General features: G+C 41.4%; 2 protein-coding genes across 3 annotated transcripts in view; one reads left to right on the forward strand and one right to left on the reverse strand.

Annotated features, from left to right (window-relative positions):
* UBE2O (ubiquitin conjugating enzyme E2 O) overlaps positions 1-21,437 on the reverse strand; it is a 61,678-nt gene that overhangs the window by 17,007 nt on the left and 23,234 nt on the right. Inside the window, exons 2-10 of one of the 2 annotated variants that reach the window (XM_083725799.1) lie at positions 16,108-16,167; positions 13,297-13,407; positions 11,884-11,981; positions 10,309-10,372; positions 8,129-8,272; positions 7,397-7,506; positions 6,734-6,884; positions 4,099-4,140; positions 897-1,405 (exon numbers count right to left, since the gene is read on the reverse strand). In XM_083725799.1, coding sequence (XP_083581925.1) covers positions 897-1,405; positions 4,099-4,140; positions 6,734-6,884; positions 7,397-7,506; positions 8,129-8,272; positions 10,309-10,372; positions 11,884-11,981; positions 13,297-13,407; positions 16,108-16,167 — 1,289 coding nt within the window. The remainder of the gene's footprint in view (positions 1-896; positions 1,406-4,098; positions 4,141-6,733; positions 6,885-7,396; positions 7,507-8,128; positions 8,273-10,308; positions 10,373-11,883; positions 11,982-13,296; positions 13,408-16,107; positions 16,168-21,437) is intronic. The other variant, XM_083725800.1, reaches the window with a different exon arrangement.
* The window catches only part of AANAT (aralkylamine N-acetyltransferase), a 45,593-nt gene continuing 40,334 nt past the window's right edge, over positions 16,179-21,437 (forward strand). The window contains exon 1 of the mRNA XM_083725982.1: positions 16,179-16,276. The gene's annotated coding sequence lies outside the window, so the exon portion shown is untranslated. The remainder of the gene's footprint in view (positions 16,277-21,437) is intronic.

Raw genomic sequence — 21,437 nt, forward strand, 5'->3', positions numbered from 1 at the left:
ATACATAGGAGTGTGGAGTGTATGTGTAGCGACTGTATAAAGAGTAAGTGCTACCTTTCTTTATTGCTCTGTCCTCCTTGACTCCATTTCTGAGGTGCAGGGATCTGGAGCAGAGCCCCCTCGCCCCACCCCCACATCTCATCCTCCGCCCCGCCAGCTGACGCCCTCCGCTTCATGCCTTCCATTGGCAGCGGCCCGGATGCTGAGACCGAGGAAGAGCTCCAAGTCACCAGCTGCAAGCTCATTCAGGCCCCTGGGATCCTCCTGAGCCCCCTCAGCATATTTATTGTGGCCTCTTTCTCTCTCCTGCCCGGTGGACTCGACTACCCACCCTGCTTGCTCCCCTCATTGGCCACCATTGCCACCATGTTGGCCAAGGTGTGGATGAAGAAGCTGGAGGAGCTGGTGGAGGACGGGCTGTGGCACTGCTGGACTTCCCAGTTGGTCTCTACACTGAGTGCAGCAGAAACGCCAGAATGGAGAAAATTCTACTCTTTCCAAAAGTGTTTTTTAAATCCCCACATATATTGGAAGGCAGCCGTTTATAAGGCTGCAGTAGAAACTGGGGTTTTGGGTTATTTGGTCCCAGAGAATGGGAAAAGGCAGCCAGACTGGTGCCTTTAATTGGGTTAATTTTATTCCTTCTACAGAGATCTGTGAGACCTGAATTCACACACTTGCCTCATACTGGGCATCCATGGAGTCATCACAGTTTGCTCTTTGCATTTCTCTTGAAACATGAACATGAATGTTCTACACAGGCCGTCAAACTAAAAACCCATCCTGATGAGGTTGCACAAATCCTTGTGCCACGGACATTTTAAATACGCACTCACATTTGACTGTGAAAACTCAGAACTGGCAGGATTTAACGGCATGTTTAAGGGCAGCCTTACCTGTCGCCTGGCTTAAACTCGCGGGAAACCTTGGTTTTCTTCTTCTTATGCTTCCTCTTGAGGTTTTTGATGGAGAGTGGGATACTCTTCTTGCGCCCTGTGCCACTGCCGCTTTGGGAAGAGGCTGTGGAGCTGGCAGAAGAGGTCACAGAGCTGGTGTCGTCTGTGTCATCTGCTGCTTCGTCGTCAGCATCCTGTTCTATTGACTGGAGCTTGTAGTCTGAGGAGCCATCATTCCGCTTCAGAACAAATGGTGGTTGCAACTGCAGCCCAGCTGCTTCGCAAGGGACGCCTTTTCCCGTTCCATCAAGGTGCTCTTCCTTTACTTCTTGTAAGCTTACAGCATCATGGGCAGAGTCCTCTAGTTCACATTTTAAGCCGGCTTTAGGTTCTTCAGATGGTTGGTCACCTGCTGCAGCAGATTCTGCTTCAGGGAGTTCAAGGGCACCCTGCGAGTCTGGGGATATCGACATGATCTTCACTATCTGCTTCTTCAACAATCTCCTCACCTACAGAAAATAAATGATGGTCAACAGATGCAGCCCAAGATGTAGGAAGAGTTTTAGCCAGAGCTAATCATGCTGCTGAGTTGAGGAGATGAACGGTTTTGTATTCTAAGCAATCCTTGGACTCTATTTTCCTTTAGCATTTTGGCCCTTGAGTTAAGACGGCTTTCACTGGAAGACTGATGGGCAAGTCTTCCTTGCTAGCCCAGAGTTCTCTACAGGAGTAGTGACCACTCTATTGAGAAGCAACAAGCAACTGGGTTGCATCCAGCAATCTTGTCCCATTAGCAGAAGGACTTTTGCCTGTACACTTGGCTCAATTCAAAGGACTTCCTTGCCCAGAGCAGATATTGGGGGGGGGGCACAGGGGGGAGAGGAGAGGGAGAGGGAGTCCTTTTGCATAGGCAGAGGGGTCCTTGTACCAACATTACTAAAACCCACAGTGGTTATGACTGGCTGACCCAGGAAACACCCCCGGCAAGCCATTTCTAGGTTTCTCCATCAGAGTGACTCAGTTCTGGATGTCGCAAAGCAGGTCCAGCCCACTAAGAAGAGCAATGAAGACAAACCAGCATGACAACATTATGTCACTTTCAGGTGTCCAAGGTGAAGCGGATAAAAGCACAAGTAGCCAAAGGCCACAGAGGCCTTGAGAGGCCAGCATGGGGCCAGGAAAATACAGTAGGAGGAGAGTGTGGAGGAAGAGAATTTAAAAGTTCATTAGCTGTAAATGCACTGGTGAAACACAACAGTTCTTGAGACATTCTTAAGAAGACCTTATTAATATACTATGTTGCCCAGTTGGGACTCAGTTGCCTAGCCTTCTTTACAATGTACCTCTCTCACCTATTTTTTTTTTTTAATAGCACCATTACTATGGTTTTCTGTTCAAACTTATTTCTTAAGTATGTTTATTGGCATTTAGCAGAAATTGCACTGCAAAAAGTGGCAGGAACAAGTCTCTGAAGTCGTGAAGCTATCCTTGCTTTCCAGGTGGAAGATTAACTTTTTTTAGGAGGACTTCATATCCACCAACACTACATCTAGCTTCATAGCAATAAATCTAAAGCCATTATACCTTAATGTTAAGTCGTGGAGGGAATACAAAGATTCAGCTATGATTAAATATAAAACTGAAACCTTATTCATTAGTCAAAGCCAGCAGAGCACCGTCCCCAACAACAGTACTCCCCACTAGATTTTGTTCTCTTTCCACCCAAGAGCCACTCACCCCGACAGAAAGTTTAGTAATCAATTTATACATTTAAACCCCCCCCCCCAACTCCTGTCACTCTAGTTTAGGGACTGAGAACGTCCAGCCTGTGGGCAATTTCCCCCAAATTGCACTCACTTGCCCCACACCTGACATTATATGCGCAATCAGGTGTGTGGCAGGTATAGACATGGCTGGATTGGAAGAGCAACCGACTTTCCCAATGGGGAACTGCAGCTGATCCCTGCAGAAAGCAGGATTGAAGTCACTGCCCATCAGCTAGTTTGTGGTGACAAGTATCAATATAAAAACCTAAGTTCTTGGGCTCATTACAGTCTATAATGTGTCATAACTGACACAGGCAATTCAGAGTATTGTCATGTCAACACATACCAACACAGAGAAAAGTGAGGTTCCCAACTGTGTTTCCCTCATATTGCAAATACAAAAGGTGGGGGGAAAGAGAAGAGGATGTGGGGGGGAGAATCAGAAAGCGGAATACTTTAAACATTATTTTTCTGCACCGTCAGTTCTCCCCTGTAAATGCGCAACCCAGATGTTAGTAACTGGTTCCCACATATATCCTGCCAAGTTTCAAAACCAGAAGTAAGTCCTGATGCGGAGAAAATTCCCTAGGAGGTACTTGCACAAGAGAACTTCCAGGTTTAGGAGGCATTTATGCTCTCCTCCCTCCCTAGGTGTCCTCATGCCTACAATCCTCTCACTATAGCAAATAAGAGCTTAGAAACCTGGATGGTAATATTTAGTTGCACTAACTGGAGTGGATACCATTTAGGTTGCCTCCATTGAGTTCTGTAACAAAGGAAATAAGCAGCATCTAAGGCAGCCATGAGAGGAGAAAACATGTCAGTTATTCCAGACACTGCCATCATCAAGGGCAGGCCATGCTCCTGTCTCCAGGTGATAAGATATTATCTACTTCTATGCAAAGCACTGTTGTCAGGGGAGCAAGACCTGCCAACACGCCTTCGCCTGGTGGCCTCAACCAGCAGGGGCCTCCTCTGTTAGGATGGGGAGATAAGTCTTGCTGTGAATATTATACAGATTTCAGTTAAAACATGCACTTTCCTCCTGGCATATCTCTATCACGCGGACGGACATGAATCTTATTATTACTAATTTAGAAGATTATCAAAATTATACAAAATGAAGTTAGAATTGGCTAAGCTGTTCTTAAAAAGGTTAAGATAACCTTTCCCTGGAGGAGGAATTATGGCACTTAAAAAGAATGACACCTACAAATAGACTCTTCTTAAGCAATGTGGGTTTATCTAGAAAGAGATCCACAAATGTCAAAATCTGCTGATGAGTTTACATGGAAAAATAAGCTATTTAGAATATTAACAGCCTTTTTGGAGGAAGGTGGCATTTGAATGCTGAAATTGGAGAAACTTAGCTACCGTACAGGAGGAAGTTCAAGGCTTTTAAAAAACAGATATAGAATAAGTGTTTAGTACAGTACCTTTTCAGGCTTTACGTTGGATACGAAACAAGGACAGGCCATCTGCAATATTAAACACCACAGTTTTGGTATTATTGATGAAAGCATGGGAATATTTAAAGAGGAAAATTAAGTCCAAAGAAATGATTCACAGTTTGATTGCATCTTATTCATATTTTAACCCAAAGGGGAGATTTAGAAAATTTTGGTTCCGTTTTCTTAGAAGTAAATTCTGATTTTGTAGGAAAAAAATACCACTATAGTGACACATGAAACCACTTAACGCAGGCTGCTAAACTAGTGAGCTAAGCAGACAGACAACCATGTTTCGTGGCCTGTCAGACGCTTAACAACCTCCCTCAAAAAGATCACAAAAACAGGGGGTTAATTGAACCTATGGTAAACCACTATTAATGCCTGTAGACTGCACTTGGTTGGATCTGCAAGCAGGATTAAGGAATGTAGTCCTCACAATTCTCATTAAAGAAATACCGTAATGAGAGACACAGACCTACCTGTTACTAACAGAGCTAAGCAAATTGCACTATGAACAGCTGGGGTAAATTGTCCATAAACTAAAACTACAAGGGCAGAAATGAAACTTAGCACGTTATTACAACAAGACACTGGAAGATGCTAATAAGCTGTCCCATCCAAGTTAAATAAGAGCATTCTTTAGAAGTATGTGAATTTCCATATTTTGTTCATTATTAACAAATATGTTAAACTCTTTTTCACTGTCAAAAGTAGCTGCTAGAATGGTATACATCTGATAATGGAAAGATACCAAAACCCTCAATATATTTGAATGACTATTAAAGTGAAGATATTTAGCAGTTGTAAGTATTCAGAAGCTACATCCACAGGCTAGGCAGGAAAAAAAAAATAAATTAACTGAAACATAAGTAGAGCAGAAAGGTCCAAAAGTACTTCAAAAAGGAAGGAGGCAGCTATATCTAGCACAGCACACCTTAGCTGTATTGTTTTAATTGTGTAGTTTCCTTTCTACACTTGGTAGAAGCAATATAAACATGCATGGGAGAGGGACAGAAACCATGACAAATGCATATTTATACTTGACCTAAGAGAGGTGCTTGTTAAATTCAATCGATACACACAATTCTGAGCTAGTTACTTTCCCCCTCACTATGCAATGAAGTGAATGAATAATCTCGGGGGGGGGGGGGGAGAATCCCATGTAGGTAATAAGCAACGTGAGTTGTAGAGAGCCACTGACCTGGGTTGAATCTAGAAACATACAAAAAACGCTGTGAAAGTGCTTTTTTAAAAGCATTTTGAAAAATATATTGAATTTGCCATAAGCTTGCCATTGCCATCTAGTGTCACATTTGTATAATGCACTTAAAACACACGTAAAACATTATGTTTGCAGCTGTATAGCTGAATCCCCGCTACACATATAACACCAAGCCAAACCATGCCTTAGTGGGAATGTGCAGACTCTCGGAGAGGCAATTGTGGGTGCTTTTCAAATTCTCTGCTCCTGCTGCGCTGTTCTGAGCCAAGCAATGGTTTGGCTCCATCTTTTTGTCTACACCCAGGGCTGGTGGTTTCTTTTGCTCTAGACAATCATGAGCCCAGGTTTGGACAACACACTAAGCCAATATCATTGGTTTAGCTCAGAACAGTAGCAAACAGGGCCAGAAGAGGAGCAAAGCAGCTGGGACTTCTCCAGGAAGGAGCCTGTGCATTCAGGCTAAGTCATGGTTTGGATGAATATTACATGAGAACAGAGCCACTGTCTCAGAATGGTGGAATGAATATGTTGGATGGTCAAAGCTAAAAAAAGAGAGAATTTTTTTCTACTCGAGATCTCTGAAAGAATTTAAACAACCACCTGCAATGTGGATTCTAAAGAAATCTCCATCTCGCATTTAGGATCACTGAAGGGGCCAATCAACAGAGATTTACTCTGAAGACAGAGACCATCAGTGGAATGCATCAAAATCGGGTGGACATTCATATGCCTGTTAACATATTTTTCACATAAATTGGTCATAGGAGGTTACAAATCACTTCTCAATCAGTTCTAATCTAATGAATGCAACAGTTGCCAAATGAAGGCAAACTCATCCCATAACAACTCTCTGTCTATAGACCATTCAGCTCAACAAGTTCACATTTTCTCTGATCATCAAGTATCATATCTTTTGTGCCACAGTGCTACTGGCAATTTGCTTTCTTAACTGTGGGATCACACACTTTCACTGAGCCACTGCCTCCTTCCTGACATATATTTTAGGGAAACATGAACACCAGACATGGAATTATGGTTAAGGCTAAGCAGGTACTTCACTTAATTGGTATTCTTCTGGCACCTGAAGATGGTTAAGAATATTGGTTAAGCAGGGCACCAACTCAAGCCCTAATTGCAATCAACACTGGTGCAAGTATTTCTCTTACGTGTGGGTAAGGGAAAATGTGCTCTCAATACAGAGGAGGCTGCAGAAGGAGTACAAGGGTGCATAGTTCCCGAAAGCTCACTACCATTATCTTAATCACATCAGCGGATTATCATCTTAACAAGACTGTCAAAACAGTCTAGAGAAATTCTGAATAAAAGAACTTTCCAAAGAAGTTTGATGTTCTGTGAAGCAGTTTGATATTATCAGCCAAACGATGCCAGCATACATACCTTTTTGGCAACAGATCCTTCTCCCAGAACACAGTTTCTCTCTGGGCACTCACATGTGATTTTTGCCGGCTCAACCTTCTCAGGAAACACATAGAGACACCTTTCTCCAAGTTGCCGCTCAGCATGGTCAAAGCACCCCAGGCGCTTTACCCTGTCAAAAACAAGGTGACCGTGATACCACCTTACTGCTGACTGATACAGTTTCCCCCGAAGTCCTAGCACTGCCTGACACCTCTACAGGGGCTTTCATATACTTACAAGACGATAACTTTTTTTGGGGGGGGACTGTTTAGGAGACAATGACAGTACTTCCTCATTTTACATGGGTTTAGGCTTAATTCAACAGTGCAAAAGTATTTGTTAATGCAGGACAAAGGGGAATGTTCTCTTATATGAAGCATACTATGATGTTTGAATGTGCAGGAGGAAAATAAGCAGATTGTTAAAGTCCTTTTGCTCTGTAACAGCACACAAACAGCTGCACACATGCCATTTCAGATTATTAGATCATTCACCATCCCACCTCAAATGTTTGCACTAAATACTATAGCAATAACTTTGTTTTCATCCAAGTAAACTATTGCTTTTCTGGTAGCAGCCTTCTGGCAGAAAGTAATTTCATGGGGGAGTGCTTTTAGGGTATTAATATGAAGAACTCCTTACCTAGACAAGTTCTCTTGGGTGATTAAAGATGGTGGGGGACTTATACTATCTGTACCTCCAGGACAGAAACTTTTAGTGATCCAGGTCACTTTCAACTCCACCACCTGCACCTAAGGAAAACAAGGCAGAGGAGAGAAGTGAATGGTTTTAGAAAATTTCACGAGATTAAATATCAAGTAGCATTTTTTTACTGAAGTTGTTAAGACACTCATACTTTGGTATCTTTTGTCCAACTCACAGAATGCCTTTAGTTTGTCTAGGACTATTATCTTGGTTTTGGTGCTGCATAACCGTATCAGACCTAAGTAGCTATAGCATGAAGAAGCAGTTATTTGCTTTTTGGAAACAATCCAAACAAACCTGTTTTTTATCTAGCTGGCATCACTTACTGAGGATTGTTCCATTCATATACCAACATTGGTACAATCTAAAATGAAGGCTATTTTCATCCTACAGATTTTTCATGGCTGGGCTTGAGTGGGGACTCAAATCAAAGAACCAATCAGGGAGTGGAAGTGAAAATGGGGTCATTTCTAGTTTAACCAAAGCACAAATGATAGACGAGGTCCTCACTCACGAGTTGTACATAATTTAAAAACAAATATTGTTTCTAAACTTTTGTAGAATATTTTTTCATCACGTTTGGTTCAAAGGACACAAGGCAATTTGTTTTACGGAAAACTCCAGGCAAGGCAATGATCCCTTAACACAGTCAAGTTCACTGAGCCATACCTCTTCCACCACCACTCTGAACTTGCTCTTTGTGCTAAGAACAGGTTTCACTCCTGAAAGCCACTGCACATTAGAGAAGACTTTTGATGGGCCAATGAGAACTTGCCCGGGGTAAAAGCCATATGAATCATCGAAGAAGAGGCCCTGAAAAGAAGAAGCAATACAAGAGAGAAGTGCAAGTCAGAGCCAGGTATGATTAAGACCACATTTTGTCTGCGTTCCGGGTCCAATGCTAGTCACTAACAAAATTCTTAAGTGAACAGAACTTATTCTAAGATTCATTGGTCCTGAAGTGCTCTTTCTCTGCTACAGTCAACCACAACAGCAGTTTCTAAGGCAACTAGGGAAATCTTAGGTACGAAGGATAATGAATAGTGGAGGAAACATCATAAGGTACTAGAAACGAACAGCTCCTAGTTTCATTTGAATTACTTCAGTACCAAGTAGCAGGTGGAAAATCTACCATGAAAATATGATTGAATTATCTTCAGTGGCTTCTGGAGTTCTTGCATTCAGCGGCTCTATTTCCCTAGTTATAAAGGTTGAAACAATTGTTCCTAACATAGGAAATTTCAAACAGGCAAGGTGGACATCTGAACAGTGTGAGAGCTGTATATTTTTTGACACCCGTAATAACAACAATGTGATAATAATAATTTATTATTTATATGCGGTTCATCTGAGTGGGTTGACCCAGCCTCTCTGGGAAGCTTCCAACAAATTAAAAACATTAAGCACAGTAAAGCATCAAAAATTAAAAACTTCCCTATACAGAGCTGCATTCAGATGTCTTCTAAAAGTCAGATAGTTGTTTATTTCCTTGACATTTGATGGAAGGCCGTTCCACTGGAGAGGGGGGTGCTACTACTGAGAAGGCCCTCCGCTTGTCTCCTTGTAACCTCACTTCTCGTAATGAGGGAACCGCCACAAGGCACTCAGAGCACTTACTGACATTTTCTACTGATAGCTAATCCATCTTTGCAAATTGCTAAATTCTTTGCTATAACATTTTCCTTTTGGTAAGGTGTTTCACAGTTCAGTAATCCTCAAATTAAATACAGACTTTGCTTTTGGAGGCACTGTGACTTGGCCTCTACATTTTAGGCTGATTTGGAGGTTCTAGGTGTGGGCTTTTCCTTTTATACCTTTCCCTTCCCATATACGTCTCAAAAGTACTCAAACGTACCCATCTCCTGCAACTTTTTCCATTCTCCTTTCACACATGCTACAGTGGTTAGGGGGCTGGGCTGTGGAGGCTGTGGTACTGAGGCCCACTGGTGGGTCCTGGTCCACCATTTGAGAGTAAGCTGATCTGTTGATTAATGATGTATTCTGTGTTTGTGCTCTATATGGGGCTACAACTAATCCAGAATGTGGCTGCCAGAATGGTGACTTGGAGCGGCCACCGGGACCATATTACAGTACACTGGTCCGGAAAGACCCACACTGAATTGTGCTTCGAAATGTACTTGGAGTCAAACTATTAGTGCTGACCTTTAAAGCCCTAAACGGCCTCTGCACTGTATACCTAAAGTAGTGTCTCCAACCCCATCATTCAGCTCATACAATGAGATCCAGCACCAAGGGCCTTCTGGCGATTCCCTCACTGCGAGAAGTGAGGTTAAGGGAACCAGGCAAGAGGGCCTTCTCAGCAGTGGCACCCACCCCGTGGAATGCCATCCCATCAGATGTCAAAGAGATAAGTAACTATATAACCTTTAGAAGACACCTGAAGGAAGCTCTGTATCAGGAAGTTGTTTATGAATGATGTTTCATTGTATTTTTATATATTCTGTTGGAAGCTACCCAGAGTGGCTGGGGCAACCCAGTTAGATGGGCAGGGTATAAGTAAATAAGTAAATAAATAAATAAATAAGTAGCAATAATAATGATGATTATGATGATGCTGGTGTACAGACATTTTTGTTAAAAAATGAATAAATATTCTTATATGAAAACATGTACTTTCTCCCACATAAATAGAAGGCTGTCAATCACTGTGGCGGGGGGGGGAGAGGCACTTTACTATTGTTGTGGTAGCAACAAAGCCTGCTCCTTACCTCCAAATTTCCAACGCTGGATAATCCATCAGATAGATGTGAACCCCACAAGTGGGGCCCATATGATAAAAGGTATCTCTACAAACTGAGAACTATTCTAACAAAGAGGAGGGAACTTACTGAGTCGCTGACATGTGGACAGACATCATAGAGCTTTGCTGCATCCTCTGTGCTCATAGAACACCTAAGGAAAAGCAATAATTGTTAAAAACACCCACAGAGATTTTGCAAGAGTCAGCACTACTTTCTTAGTGGCAAATATGTGTTAGCATGCTCTTATATCTAGATTTAACAACACTAAGCCATGCAGTTGGAAAATATTGGATATCATTCCATTTTAAAAGTACTATTCAATGTGTTTAACCTGGAATAGATACAGGGATGCTTTGAGAAATGTTATAGGTCAGGAGCAAACTATCATATTCCTTATGACAATTTTGTAGGATTTGCACAGGCAGCCTATATTAGGGGTGAGGAAGCTGCAGTCTGCAAGGCCTAATTAGGCCCACCAGTCCCTTTTGCCCAAGTCTCACTTATCTGCCCTTTGCCTGATGTAATATATGACATCAGGTGTAGGACCAGTAAAGCTGTAGCTGGATCAAAATGGGGCTCGGCTAATTGGTGGCACCTGCAAAGTCCTGTGTCATGTACTTTGACGCCCCCCCATTATCAGCTGATTGTCTGTGCTTGAAGAAAGCCCTGCATGGCCAAAGCTTCAACAATCAACTGGAATTGGCTGTGAAAGGGAGGTCCCCCCCTTTTTAAAAATCTCCTTAGTGCTGTCGAGGGGACTGCAGGAAGCAGCTTAGATTCAAAGTGATTCCTTCAATGCTTTGAATGCAAACTGCTTTCTCTGGGGGGAAAAAAATCAGTTTAAAAACTGAGCTTTTTTTTCTTTCCAGAGAAGGCAGTTTTCTTCAAACCAATGGAGGAAGCATTTTGAAGGTGAACTGCTTTCTCCACAGAAGGCAAGATGCTCAATTTTTAGGAACATTTTGCCCCCCTGCAGAGACTCCAAAGGGGCTCCCTGTCACCAACGATCAGCTGATGGACAGTCGCAGCAACCTGCTTTGAGCTTTGTCTGGTGTCAATCACCTGTTGCCATTGTGACATCAGATGATTCACTGGTGGGTGGTTCTGCCTAGCTGTTGAAGTTGGGCTACACATGTGAAGAAGGGGGAGATACTGATCAGGTTCACTGACCAAATCAAGGTATTCACACCTGGCCTATATTTTACTGGGTCAAATTCAAGGTGCTAACTTTAAAGGCTTGATGTGGGACCTGGGTATTTGTTGTAGCATCTCTCCTCATACCAAACTACCTGAGTCCAGAGAACCAGTCTCTTTTTTTTGGGGGGGGGGGGCTTCAGATGCTTGCCTGCATAGCTGAGCGCACAAGCATAGGAAGATCTTTAGCAATATAACTGCCCGGTCCTGTGAGTGTTTATGCAGACGTTCTATCAAGTTTAATGGGACTTGACCATGAAGTCAAGGTGCACAGGATAGCTGAAATCTGCCACCCTTCCCTTACCCGGCGCCCCCTCCAGTTGTTTTGGATGACAACTCCCATCAGCTCAAGCCAGTATAGCCGAAGAGAGTTGAAATAATAATTAAAAAAACATATGGGAAGGCTGTCTTACATTTACTCAACCAAGAAATTAAAGGCATGCTCTGTAACAGAAGCAACAGACATACCTGGCACCATTAGAGAGCTTCAGGATGATTTGGTTCTTTAAATCATACACTTTCCCAAGCCACCAGTCATAGGCAATGCAGTCACCGTACATGAAAGGCTGAGGGGTAGAAGAAAGTTATGATGCCTGCTTCCTTGGTTCACATAGTCACAACTAGAGAACGTTGTTCAGCTCATGGAATAAAATGAACTGAAGTTCAGGATTAGGGTACACCCGGCATATAAAAGAATTTTAACACTTGTACATTTCCCAGATTACTGAAATAGGTTTTTCCGCCACCCCACCATACTACAAGATTGGGTAGATGGAAAAGTGTGTTGCTGACAAATTTCATGGCATAGATAAACAGTAACGTATCAAGTATATTGGGTAAACTCCAGGGTAATCTCACAATCACAGTTAAGTGATTGAGGAAGCGCAACTGCCCTTCTTTCTTACAATCAATTCGGAGTTGCATCTCTCTGCCTTGTTAAGAATGCCAGCAGAAATATTTATATTCGTTTGGGAAGGTTTCAGGCTATAGCCAAAACCATTTTGTAGACCCATTCCCTGCCCCCTTTGACAAAAACAGTAAAAAATGAAATAAAGGTAGGAAATATCTAGAATGAACAAACGAACTCAGAAGTTACAGGGAGCCAGTTCCTGTATATTTTTTACGTACATACTTTGTTCCTTTAAAGATTTTACTAACACCATGTTTTAACTGTACTGCAGCTCAGGATCACGCTGTTGCCGTGGGACTGCCTTGATCAAGTGATCATCCCAGCTAATCACTATGCAGAAACTTCTCACCCCATTTGTTATAGACTAAGCCTTTGCTCAGTCTGACAGAAGCTAGCAACGTATTCAGAAAAGAACTAGTGTGGCCGTAATGCAAATATTGCATCATTTACTTCAAATATTTATATACCACCCTTCAACATTAAAAGTTCCAGGGCAGCAGTTTACAGAGATTAACAATTAAAAACAATTAGAAAGTATGACAGCAGATAAAGAACTCCTTAAAATTAAGTCAGAGTAGATAACTAAGCCAGTGACAAACTGGGATTAGTTTTACTTTGTCTTTATAGTACCAGAGAAATTAGGTTTGCTTGGCCCCAGGAAAGGCTTCCCAGATTCAGGATACTACAACGAAAAAGGTCATAATCCATGTAAGAGAACCCAGGGAAGTGCCTTACAACTAACATCTTAATGTGCAGACAAGTTTATGTGGTAGTAAGCAGTCCTTCAGGTCTCTGAATTGCATCTCATGTCGGGCTTAGAAGCATTACTCTCTTCAGAGAAGACTCTAGTCTTGTTAAAAGAAACCACTCACATCAGGGGATGTAACATCATCTCTGCCTGTTCCTGATTAAATCTGTTAAGTTGTTAGCTTTCCTGCTGTGTGAGGATAAGTAGTATTAAACACACTCACCCAGATATTCTGAAGATCTTTGCTGTTGACCGGATAAAGGATACAGTTGGTCCCCACCAGTTTTACGGCACACTCTATATTCACATCAATTACTGTTCCACACTGGCTGTCCTGGAAAGGTGAACGAAAGGTTTTTCAACTGCAGGACACATAGGTTGTGCACAAACAGACAGCCCTGAAAGTTTCACCTGCTATTTATCAACAGAACATGAATTCGAGACCCAAGAAAAAAAAGCAAAAAACAGAGTCCCTTTTATGCCTTATTTCTTGAGAGAATTATTGCCTGCTTGACCTCCTGTCAACCTTCTTTGGAACCCAGTTTATATAGGTTCCTTTCCCTGCAAGTTGGGGACCCCTGTACATCATCAGAAAATTTGCTTGCTAATCTAGATGGTACCTGCCTAATAAGTAAGCTCTCAGACCAAGACTGGTCTCTTCATTTTACCCACAAGCTGAACGAAAGTAATGTAGTAATTTCTGTAGAAAGTCGGCATTCTCTCAACCTCACTATATTGCAATATGGGGATAAGACTAATGTAACAATATTCAGGTATCGTGCTCTTTCAAACACTGCAGAAATGTCAGATATTTTGCCCGCTATCTGCAGAACAAATATCAGAGCAAAGTATTAATTAATAAATAAGCCTTGTTTATTGTGTCGCTTTGAGCCTGTAAAGAAAAGCTCAATTGTGCCTGCATACTGTTTGGCTTGCCGAGGAAGAGGATATGAACCCAGATGCATCATTAACTCATAACTCAACTAATTCTTAGTCAACTGGCAGCTGCTGTAATAACCTATTTTTATTTATTAATGAGCATAGTCCATTACAAAATGCAGCTGATGGCTGGGTTCTGTAGCTGTTCCCAAACATCAGGGTCTATTAATGGAAACACACATAGACACACACACACTTTGGAGGGTTGGTGCTTTATAATATATGAATTAGCTCACTAACCATATCATGATGCTTTTCTCCCTTCCTCCACCTACTGCTGAAACACATTTTTAAAATTGCTCTCATTGCTAAATAGGTGTCTTTGTTTATCCAGAAGGAGGACTCCAAAGGGGAAGAGGAGAACCTTTATGAACTAGTGTGGCCCAGAAAGTCTTTGGACATTACATGAACGTGGGGTGGGGTGTGGAATGCTCTGGGTTTCTGGGAAATGAGTAGACTCCCAATGCCGGGCTTTTAACTTGTACAGTGGTATCTTTGGATGCGAAGGGGATCTGTTCGGCAGCCCCGTTTGCATCCTGAAGCGAACGCAACCCGCATCTCCGGGTCGCTATTTGCTGCTTCCGCGCATGCGCCTGACGTCATTTTGAGCACATGCGCGAGCAGCAAAACCCAGAGGTAACATGCTCCGTTACTTCCGGGTCGCCACGGAGCGTAACCTGAAAACGCTCAACCTGAAGCACATTTAACCTGAGGTATGACTGTAATACAGGTCAACTGGCACATTAACCTGCATTAACTTGTAATACAAGTCAGGACCATGATTCAGAGAAGTACAAGCTATTTTGTTATATGTATGCCACTCTTTTCCTTCTCCCATTCTTCAAGTGTCTTGCTCTCCCCCTTTAAAAATGACCAAGGCCGGCTCATGGTCTGAGGTGGCAAGGTACATTTGGATGATGCTACCAACATAATGCTTTGTATTTTGTTTCTTAAAAAGGTAATATACTCGCCGTTCCCTGTATAGAATATCTTGCAGCTGCTGAGAACACAATCAATAAACACAAAAGTGCTAACTGCAACATAACCATGAGTTGGGTGGCTTTAAATCAGCTGGGGTTCAGAAATTCTCATGATCACCAAAAGCAGTTGAAAGAAACCTCAAAAAGAGTTCCAGGAAGAGTGTTTCCAACGTTAGCTACTACACGTCACTTGTTTTGGCAAGTACAGACATACTCAAGCATCCTAGCACATGTATTGTTCTCTTTTTCATCTGAATATTGTGTTGCATGTCTTTAAAAAAAATTATGATGGAAGGCAAGAATATTTAACTTCATACGTCTGAACTGGGGTGACAAAACAAGGCTGAGAGTGTTGAATCCCTCTTCAACAGTTCACAAGGCATCTCCACCATGAGAATAACAAACACTGGTTAGTGTTTGTTACCCTCAGTGTTCATGCACGGCAACTGAATGTAAAACTGAACTGTGCAAATTAGATGCAAGGTGCATTGTGTCCCTCGGTATCACCCCTAATTGCCCTCACCCAATCCAGATGCGTTTTCAATATTGAGTTTGATATTGAGTTAAGAAACAATCAAACCCCCGACTCAGGATTTCATGCTACCATCTTGCCATGGAAAAGAGAACAAGAGTGTTTACTAAATCCTGAATAAGGCTACTGATCGGACACAAACTGAAAGAGTACCATTAAATCTACCTTTTCATTTTATAGCTACATTTGTTCCAGGACTCTGAGTAATGGTGCAAACTGCTCTCTGCAGAAATCAACATCTGAGCCACAGCGTCATTTGGAAAGGCTTACAGCAATGCACCTCCAATGCTGACACTGCTATTCTGGCCAAAAGGTTCAACGCACAAGATGCATATTAATATGGCTTTGGCTGCAGCTTTGCTATAATGTGTTAAGACACTGCATTTGATTCTACAGAATGCCATGCCTGAAACACAGCAAATGAATTTTACAATACAGTCTGATCACATTCAAAGCCAAGTATTTCCTATGTTGCAGATTCAGACTATGCAATTTACTACTGCAATTTACTGCAATTTACTAATCTACTACTGAAACACTAGGCTTTGGTTTCTCGCGACTATACACAAAAAGCAGCACTTACCCGTGAGCCCATGTGCCTGACAACATCCCGAGGTACCACTGACCGGTCTTCAAGCTTCAGCTGAGAGGGAGGTGGTGGGGAAAAGACAAAAGAGAGAGAAAATAATTAAGATGGATCCTCACCATACCTTCATATGTACAACCTGATTTCGAATCAAGTGAACTACCAGGCTGGTATTTTTAAAAATTTTACATGTATAATATGTGTGTGTACACACACATTTTGTACCAATATAAGCTTTAGCTGCACAAAGAAGTAATTATCTGTACATTCATACAATGCTGCTGGTGTTCATAATTCCACTTTAGTGATGGACATGGCAACAAGACAAGACTATATGGGGTTTTATTTTGTTATTCCATCATTTAATTTTGTTTACTTCTTTCCCACCTTTCTTCCAAGAAGCTCAGACTTGCATAAATAGGTTCTCTGAACTTTTTCCATCCAGTTATTAGTATTGTTAGCATCAAATTGGAACTCGGGCTGCTCTTTGTATCTGGAATGAGTATCACTACATAGCATTTACTACTAGAAATGTAGTAGAAATCTTGCTCTCTATCAGATTCCTTAGAAAAAAACTACACGGGCCATTCTGATTAGCAGAGAGAAATATGTTTTACCTCTGCCCAGAGCAGAGACATTTCAAAGCACAGAGGAATGTGGATCACACAACAAGTTGTAATTGATAGTGCTAGTTTGGAGCGTGTGGATTAAGAGGAAGATTCTAGGACTACTGCATATACAGTGGTACCTCTGGTTACGTACTTAATTCGTTCCAGAGGTAAATTCTTAACCTGAAACTGTTCTTAACCTGAAACACCACTTTAGCTAATGGGGCCTCCCGCTGCTGCCACGCCACAACAGCACACTTTCTGTTCTCATCCTGAAGCAAAGTTCTTAACCCAAGGTACTATTTCTGGGTTAGTGGAGTCTTTAACCTGAAGCGTATCTAACCTGAAGCGTATGTAACCCGAGGTACCACTGTAAAATGGTATGCATGCTTGCTTGGTCAGATGTGCCTCTATCTCCAGATTGTTTTTGGAGCAAAGCCATTTCCACAACATATTGTGCCAAATCTAAAGTAATAATAATAATAATAATAATAATAATAATAATAATAATAATGCCGCACGCCAAGGCACTACAGACATGCATGCACAAAAAGTAAGAGATGGGTGTCTTATTCAAAATATGCTGTGCAATTCAAATATTATCGATCTGTCAAATGAACAAGCAGATCAAAGCAAAGGGTACTTGATGGCCAAGTCATTCTGTCTAAGAAAAGGCTATCAGTTGTGATGGCAATAAAGAGCATTTTCAAACCACTCGTCCTCCCATTGAGCTGGAACTCAATGACAATCAACACTATGATACAGCATCTGCCTTATGAACACCTGCGGAAATGTGAAATAGCAGCTCTACAGATAAATGCTCACCTCACTAAACTTGATCATGCCCGCCACACAACCCTTTCTTTACAACAGACTCACGCTTCTGCCCTAGTCAGCACATTCAGTTGCCTCCCTTCCAACACCGTCTTATGTATCCTTCTTTTCAGCTCACTAAAAATCTATAGCTAGAAGGGCTCCATTCTCACCTTGGCAGCGCAATGCTTGTCTGCAATATTTTCTTAGTTTGTCTAACAACCATAACAACAACAACAGCAGGGTATTGTTTAGCATGAGGGAAACACAAGCTCTCATTGCATTCAACAGCATTCTTAAGTCTTCTTGGCAGTTTAGAGATAATCAGCTGCCTGGTTTTGAGAAACACATAGGTGTCACTGCAAGCTTTATGCATCTCTGAAAGCACCAGGATTAACTGTATACTGCAAAGCTATGCTGATAGTGAATCTCTAGCTGTGCAGTCAGCAGAATAATGAGGTTCACCAGCAGCACAGCAGATAATTGGATTGGGTCCTCTCAGCCTCTACCCAAGTCTCCCTAAAAATCTATGTCTTTAATGAAATGGTGGGGTGAAAATAAAGGGGTCATTTAGGCCTCCTTGAGATATTGAAGAGACCTTGCCCCATTAAGTTTATCCACTCCATTTCAGCCAGCAGGAAACTCTGGAGCAGGATCTCCAATACAGAGTATGGGATAGAACTGTCCAAGTTACAATCCATTTATACCTTTAAAAGCAATAACCATAACCTTGAATTGTGCCCACATATAGTTTGTAGATGATGATCACAAAGAAGCAGAGTAATATGTTTCAGCTAGCCAAGGATCTGAACCTGTGTCTCCAGGTCCAATGCTCCTATAACTACAAAACACTGTCTCATGGGATAGATCTTTTTGTGAGGTTTCTTTAATGTACTATCATGTACACTTGCACAACATATCAAGCAAAGATATCCACAAGATTGGGCTCAGTTCAATGTGCACAGCATTGCACACTGAGGTTGTGCTGGTCTGCTAAATATTTCAAGGCAGCAATAGTTATTTGGTTAGATGCTGAATTCAAAATCACACTTGACTCTTAGGCACGCAAGAAATAATCTAAGTTTCACTAAGTCATCACATCAAGCATTGAAGATGACACTTCCCTGAAATCCAGTTGCATTGTGGGCACCCAAGACATGCATTTAATTTCCCTGATAAACAGAAGAGCCACTCCCGTCGCTCACAATGCAGAAGGAGTGTGTGAAAGCTACCGGGACAATGCAGCACAATTGCATCACTGCCGGAAAACTCAGCTGCAATTTCTATTCACTGAAACAGTTTTAACTCCCTCTCCCTTACAGTGATGCATGAGCTGCGGTGGAGGGATGGGGTTGGGAAGAGACATTTTCAAAGATATGCATAAGCCAAGCTGAGCTGTACACAGCACACCTGCCGCACTGAATACCTCAGCAGCCACATTGCTCTGCATTCTAGAGATACAATTCTCCACAAGGAAACTGGCTGAGGATAGATGAGAACATTTTGCAATCAAAATGGCTCGCACGCCTTTGTGCAGGAAAGCTGCATTTACTTTCAGTGTCAAGACAAGAGTCAAGTACAATATAAATAATGAAATATCAGAGAATGGAACAATAAAGGGACTGAAAGCTGTAAAAACTGCTTATTGTACAATTCCGATTCCAGGCAAAATTCCCAGGACTCCCAAACAAAACTGAATTGCCTGAGGTGTGATATAGCTGAAACTTCATGTTTCTAGTGCTTTTTCCATTTTTAGTACTTTTTTAGCGAGACCACATGAGCAGCTATCTGCAATAGCTTCAGATCAAGATGCCAGCTATATATCCATATACCAATATCTTCCTTTAAAATCACCATCGTTCTCTCTCTCTCTCACTCACTCACCCAACCAACCAACCCACCCACCCTTTCTAGTCCACTTAAAGCAGTCAAGGCATATTGTTCTATGCTTAAAGATTACACACGTAACAAAACTGGTCCAAGAGGCCTCTGTGCTAGGAGATTATTTTTAATTCTTGGAAGGGCTACAAATACTGTATGTTCTTCTGTAGAAGATGTGCTAGTGGCAATAAGAGAAGTAAAAACTCTTGGAAAAGTAAACAGATGGAAATTCATATAGGGAATAGTTGTTGTTTTTTTCATATTTACAGAACTATATGGCACCCTCTAGCTTTGCTTTCCTACAATCAAAAGTGTCTGTAGAAATATGATATGGGCCAGAATTCAGCATCATCATCTCAGCATTTTTCATTAAATCAAGTTTCTAGTCCTTATGGTTATCTAGCCTAGCTTAAAAGTGCAGGTGAGGTCACAGGGCAAGATTATCAGCTCCACTCTTCTTTTCCCTCTTTGCTGGATAGCAAAACTATTTTAAAATATTTTGCAAATATTTTAAAAGCACTTAAATCTATATGTATGTGCAAAGGAATGGGGCTTTACTGCCCTGAAATGCCTGTGTATTATACAGAATGCATATTTTTGCTTTTTTAAACTATGGGAATATATGTTTTGCTTGCATGCAAGTGGGATTATAGGGGTAACTTGGAGTCCTAGCAAGTTCCCCCATGCCTTTTAACATCAAGACAAAGGTATCCACCACTGCCGATGCACAGAACTGCACATCTCTTGCTCCTGCCTATAGACATTAGGGAGACTCCTTCATTGCACTTGTTCAGATGCCTGCCAAAAACTTGAGTTATATGTTTGTTGATTTTAACGTAACTGTTTTATGTATACCACTCAGAGATTAAAAAAAATATTTTTAAAGCATGTTATAATTAAATTTTATTTTAAGAAATTATAAGTAATAGTTTGAAGTCAAAATGATGTTGCAAATTTTATTTACCAAGGTACCAAACCCATCCCTGCCTTGCACATCTGAATTATATTGCTCCCACCTGTCCATGGATGCAGTCTGAGAGACTAATCAATAGCCACTCTATAAAATGCATTTTGATCTAGATGATGGGCCAGTTACCACTGAGGGGAAAGCCCTTTGCTTCTTACAAATCAGTAATGTGCTGGGAAATTTCTCCTCAATTAGGAAACAAGGTGGAGCTATGTGGTTTCACTCTGCAATCCAGATTTCTGTGACTGGAAGATCCAAAATCCACCACATTTCAGATTGGCTATTCTTTACCATTAGGTCATTGATGTGCCATAGACTGTGTAATTAACACAAAAGGTTATTCTGGAATCTGTCGGACCTAACATCCTGTAAAAGTCTAGTGCAACTTTGACTGGGTTCCAAATACAATTCACCATCATCTCTACCTCTAATGTTGATGACAGAAGTAGTATTAAGACAGTCAGTGTCCCTTCTGAATGACACAGCACTTAATAGTAGAGAAATCTGATTTATGAAGCATCTGTCAACAACAAATGTTACATGATTCTGTACCAAATCAGTAAAAATTACTCATATAAAGGCAAGGAAAAAAACAGTCCTGGCAATCTGAGCCATATCCATGTAATTTTCTTTGATTTTTCTTTGATAATTTTCTTTGATTTGTACTCTCCTATTAGGTCCTGGAATAAACGGAAAGCTAATTTATGAGCATTAGACACTCTACAACACCATATGGCCTAGTGTGTGAGAAATGGTTATGATTGAAGTTTTACTTGTTTATTTACAACAATTACATGCTGCCCCCAAAAAGTGCTCTCTGGATAACTTACAGTTATCAATCTTTTTTTTAAAAAAAGGAGGGGGGGACCAACAATGAAACATTAACACAAGGTTAACTCAATTCTGAAAAGATTAGTAAGTTAGAAGAGATCTTTAAAAACCTTAAGATGCCTGGAAGTGGGTGGAGATCTTTATCTGGGGCTGAAATTAGGAGGAACTAGGTGAGCCTCCCTGGGAAGACTATTCCATAGCCATAGCACCATCACTGAAATAGCTTT

The sequence above is a fragment of the Podarcis gaigeae genome (assembly GCF_964106915.1).
Source record: "Podarcis gaigeae genome assembly, chromosome: 2".
NCBI classification, from domain to species: Eukaryota; Metazoa; Chordata; class Lepidosauria; order Squamata; family Lacertidae; genus Podarcis; species Podarcis gaigeae.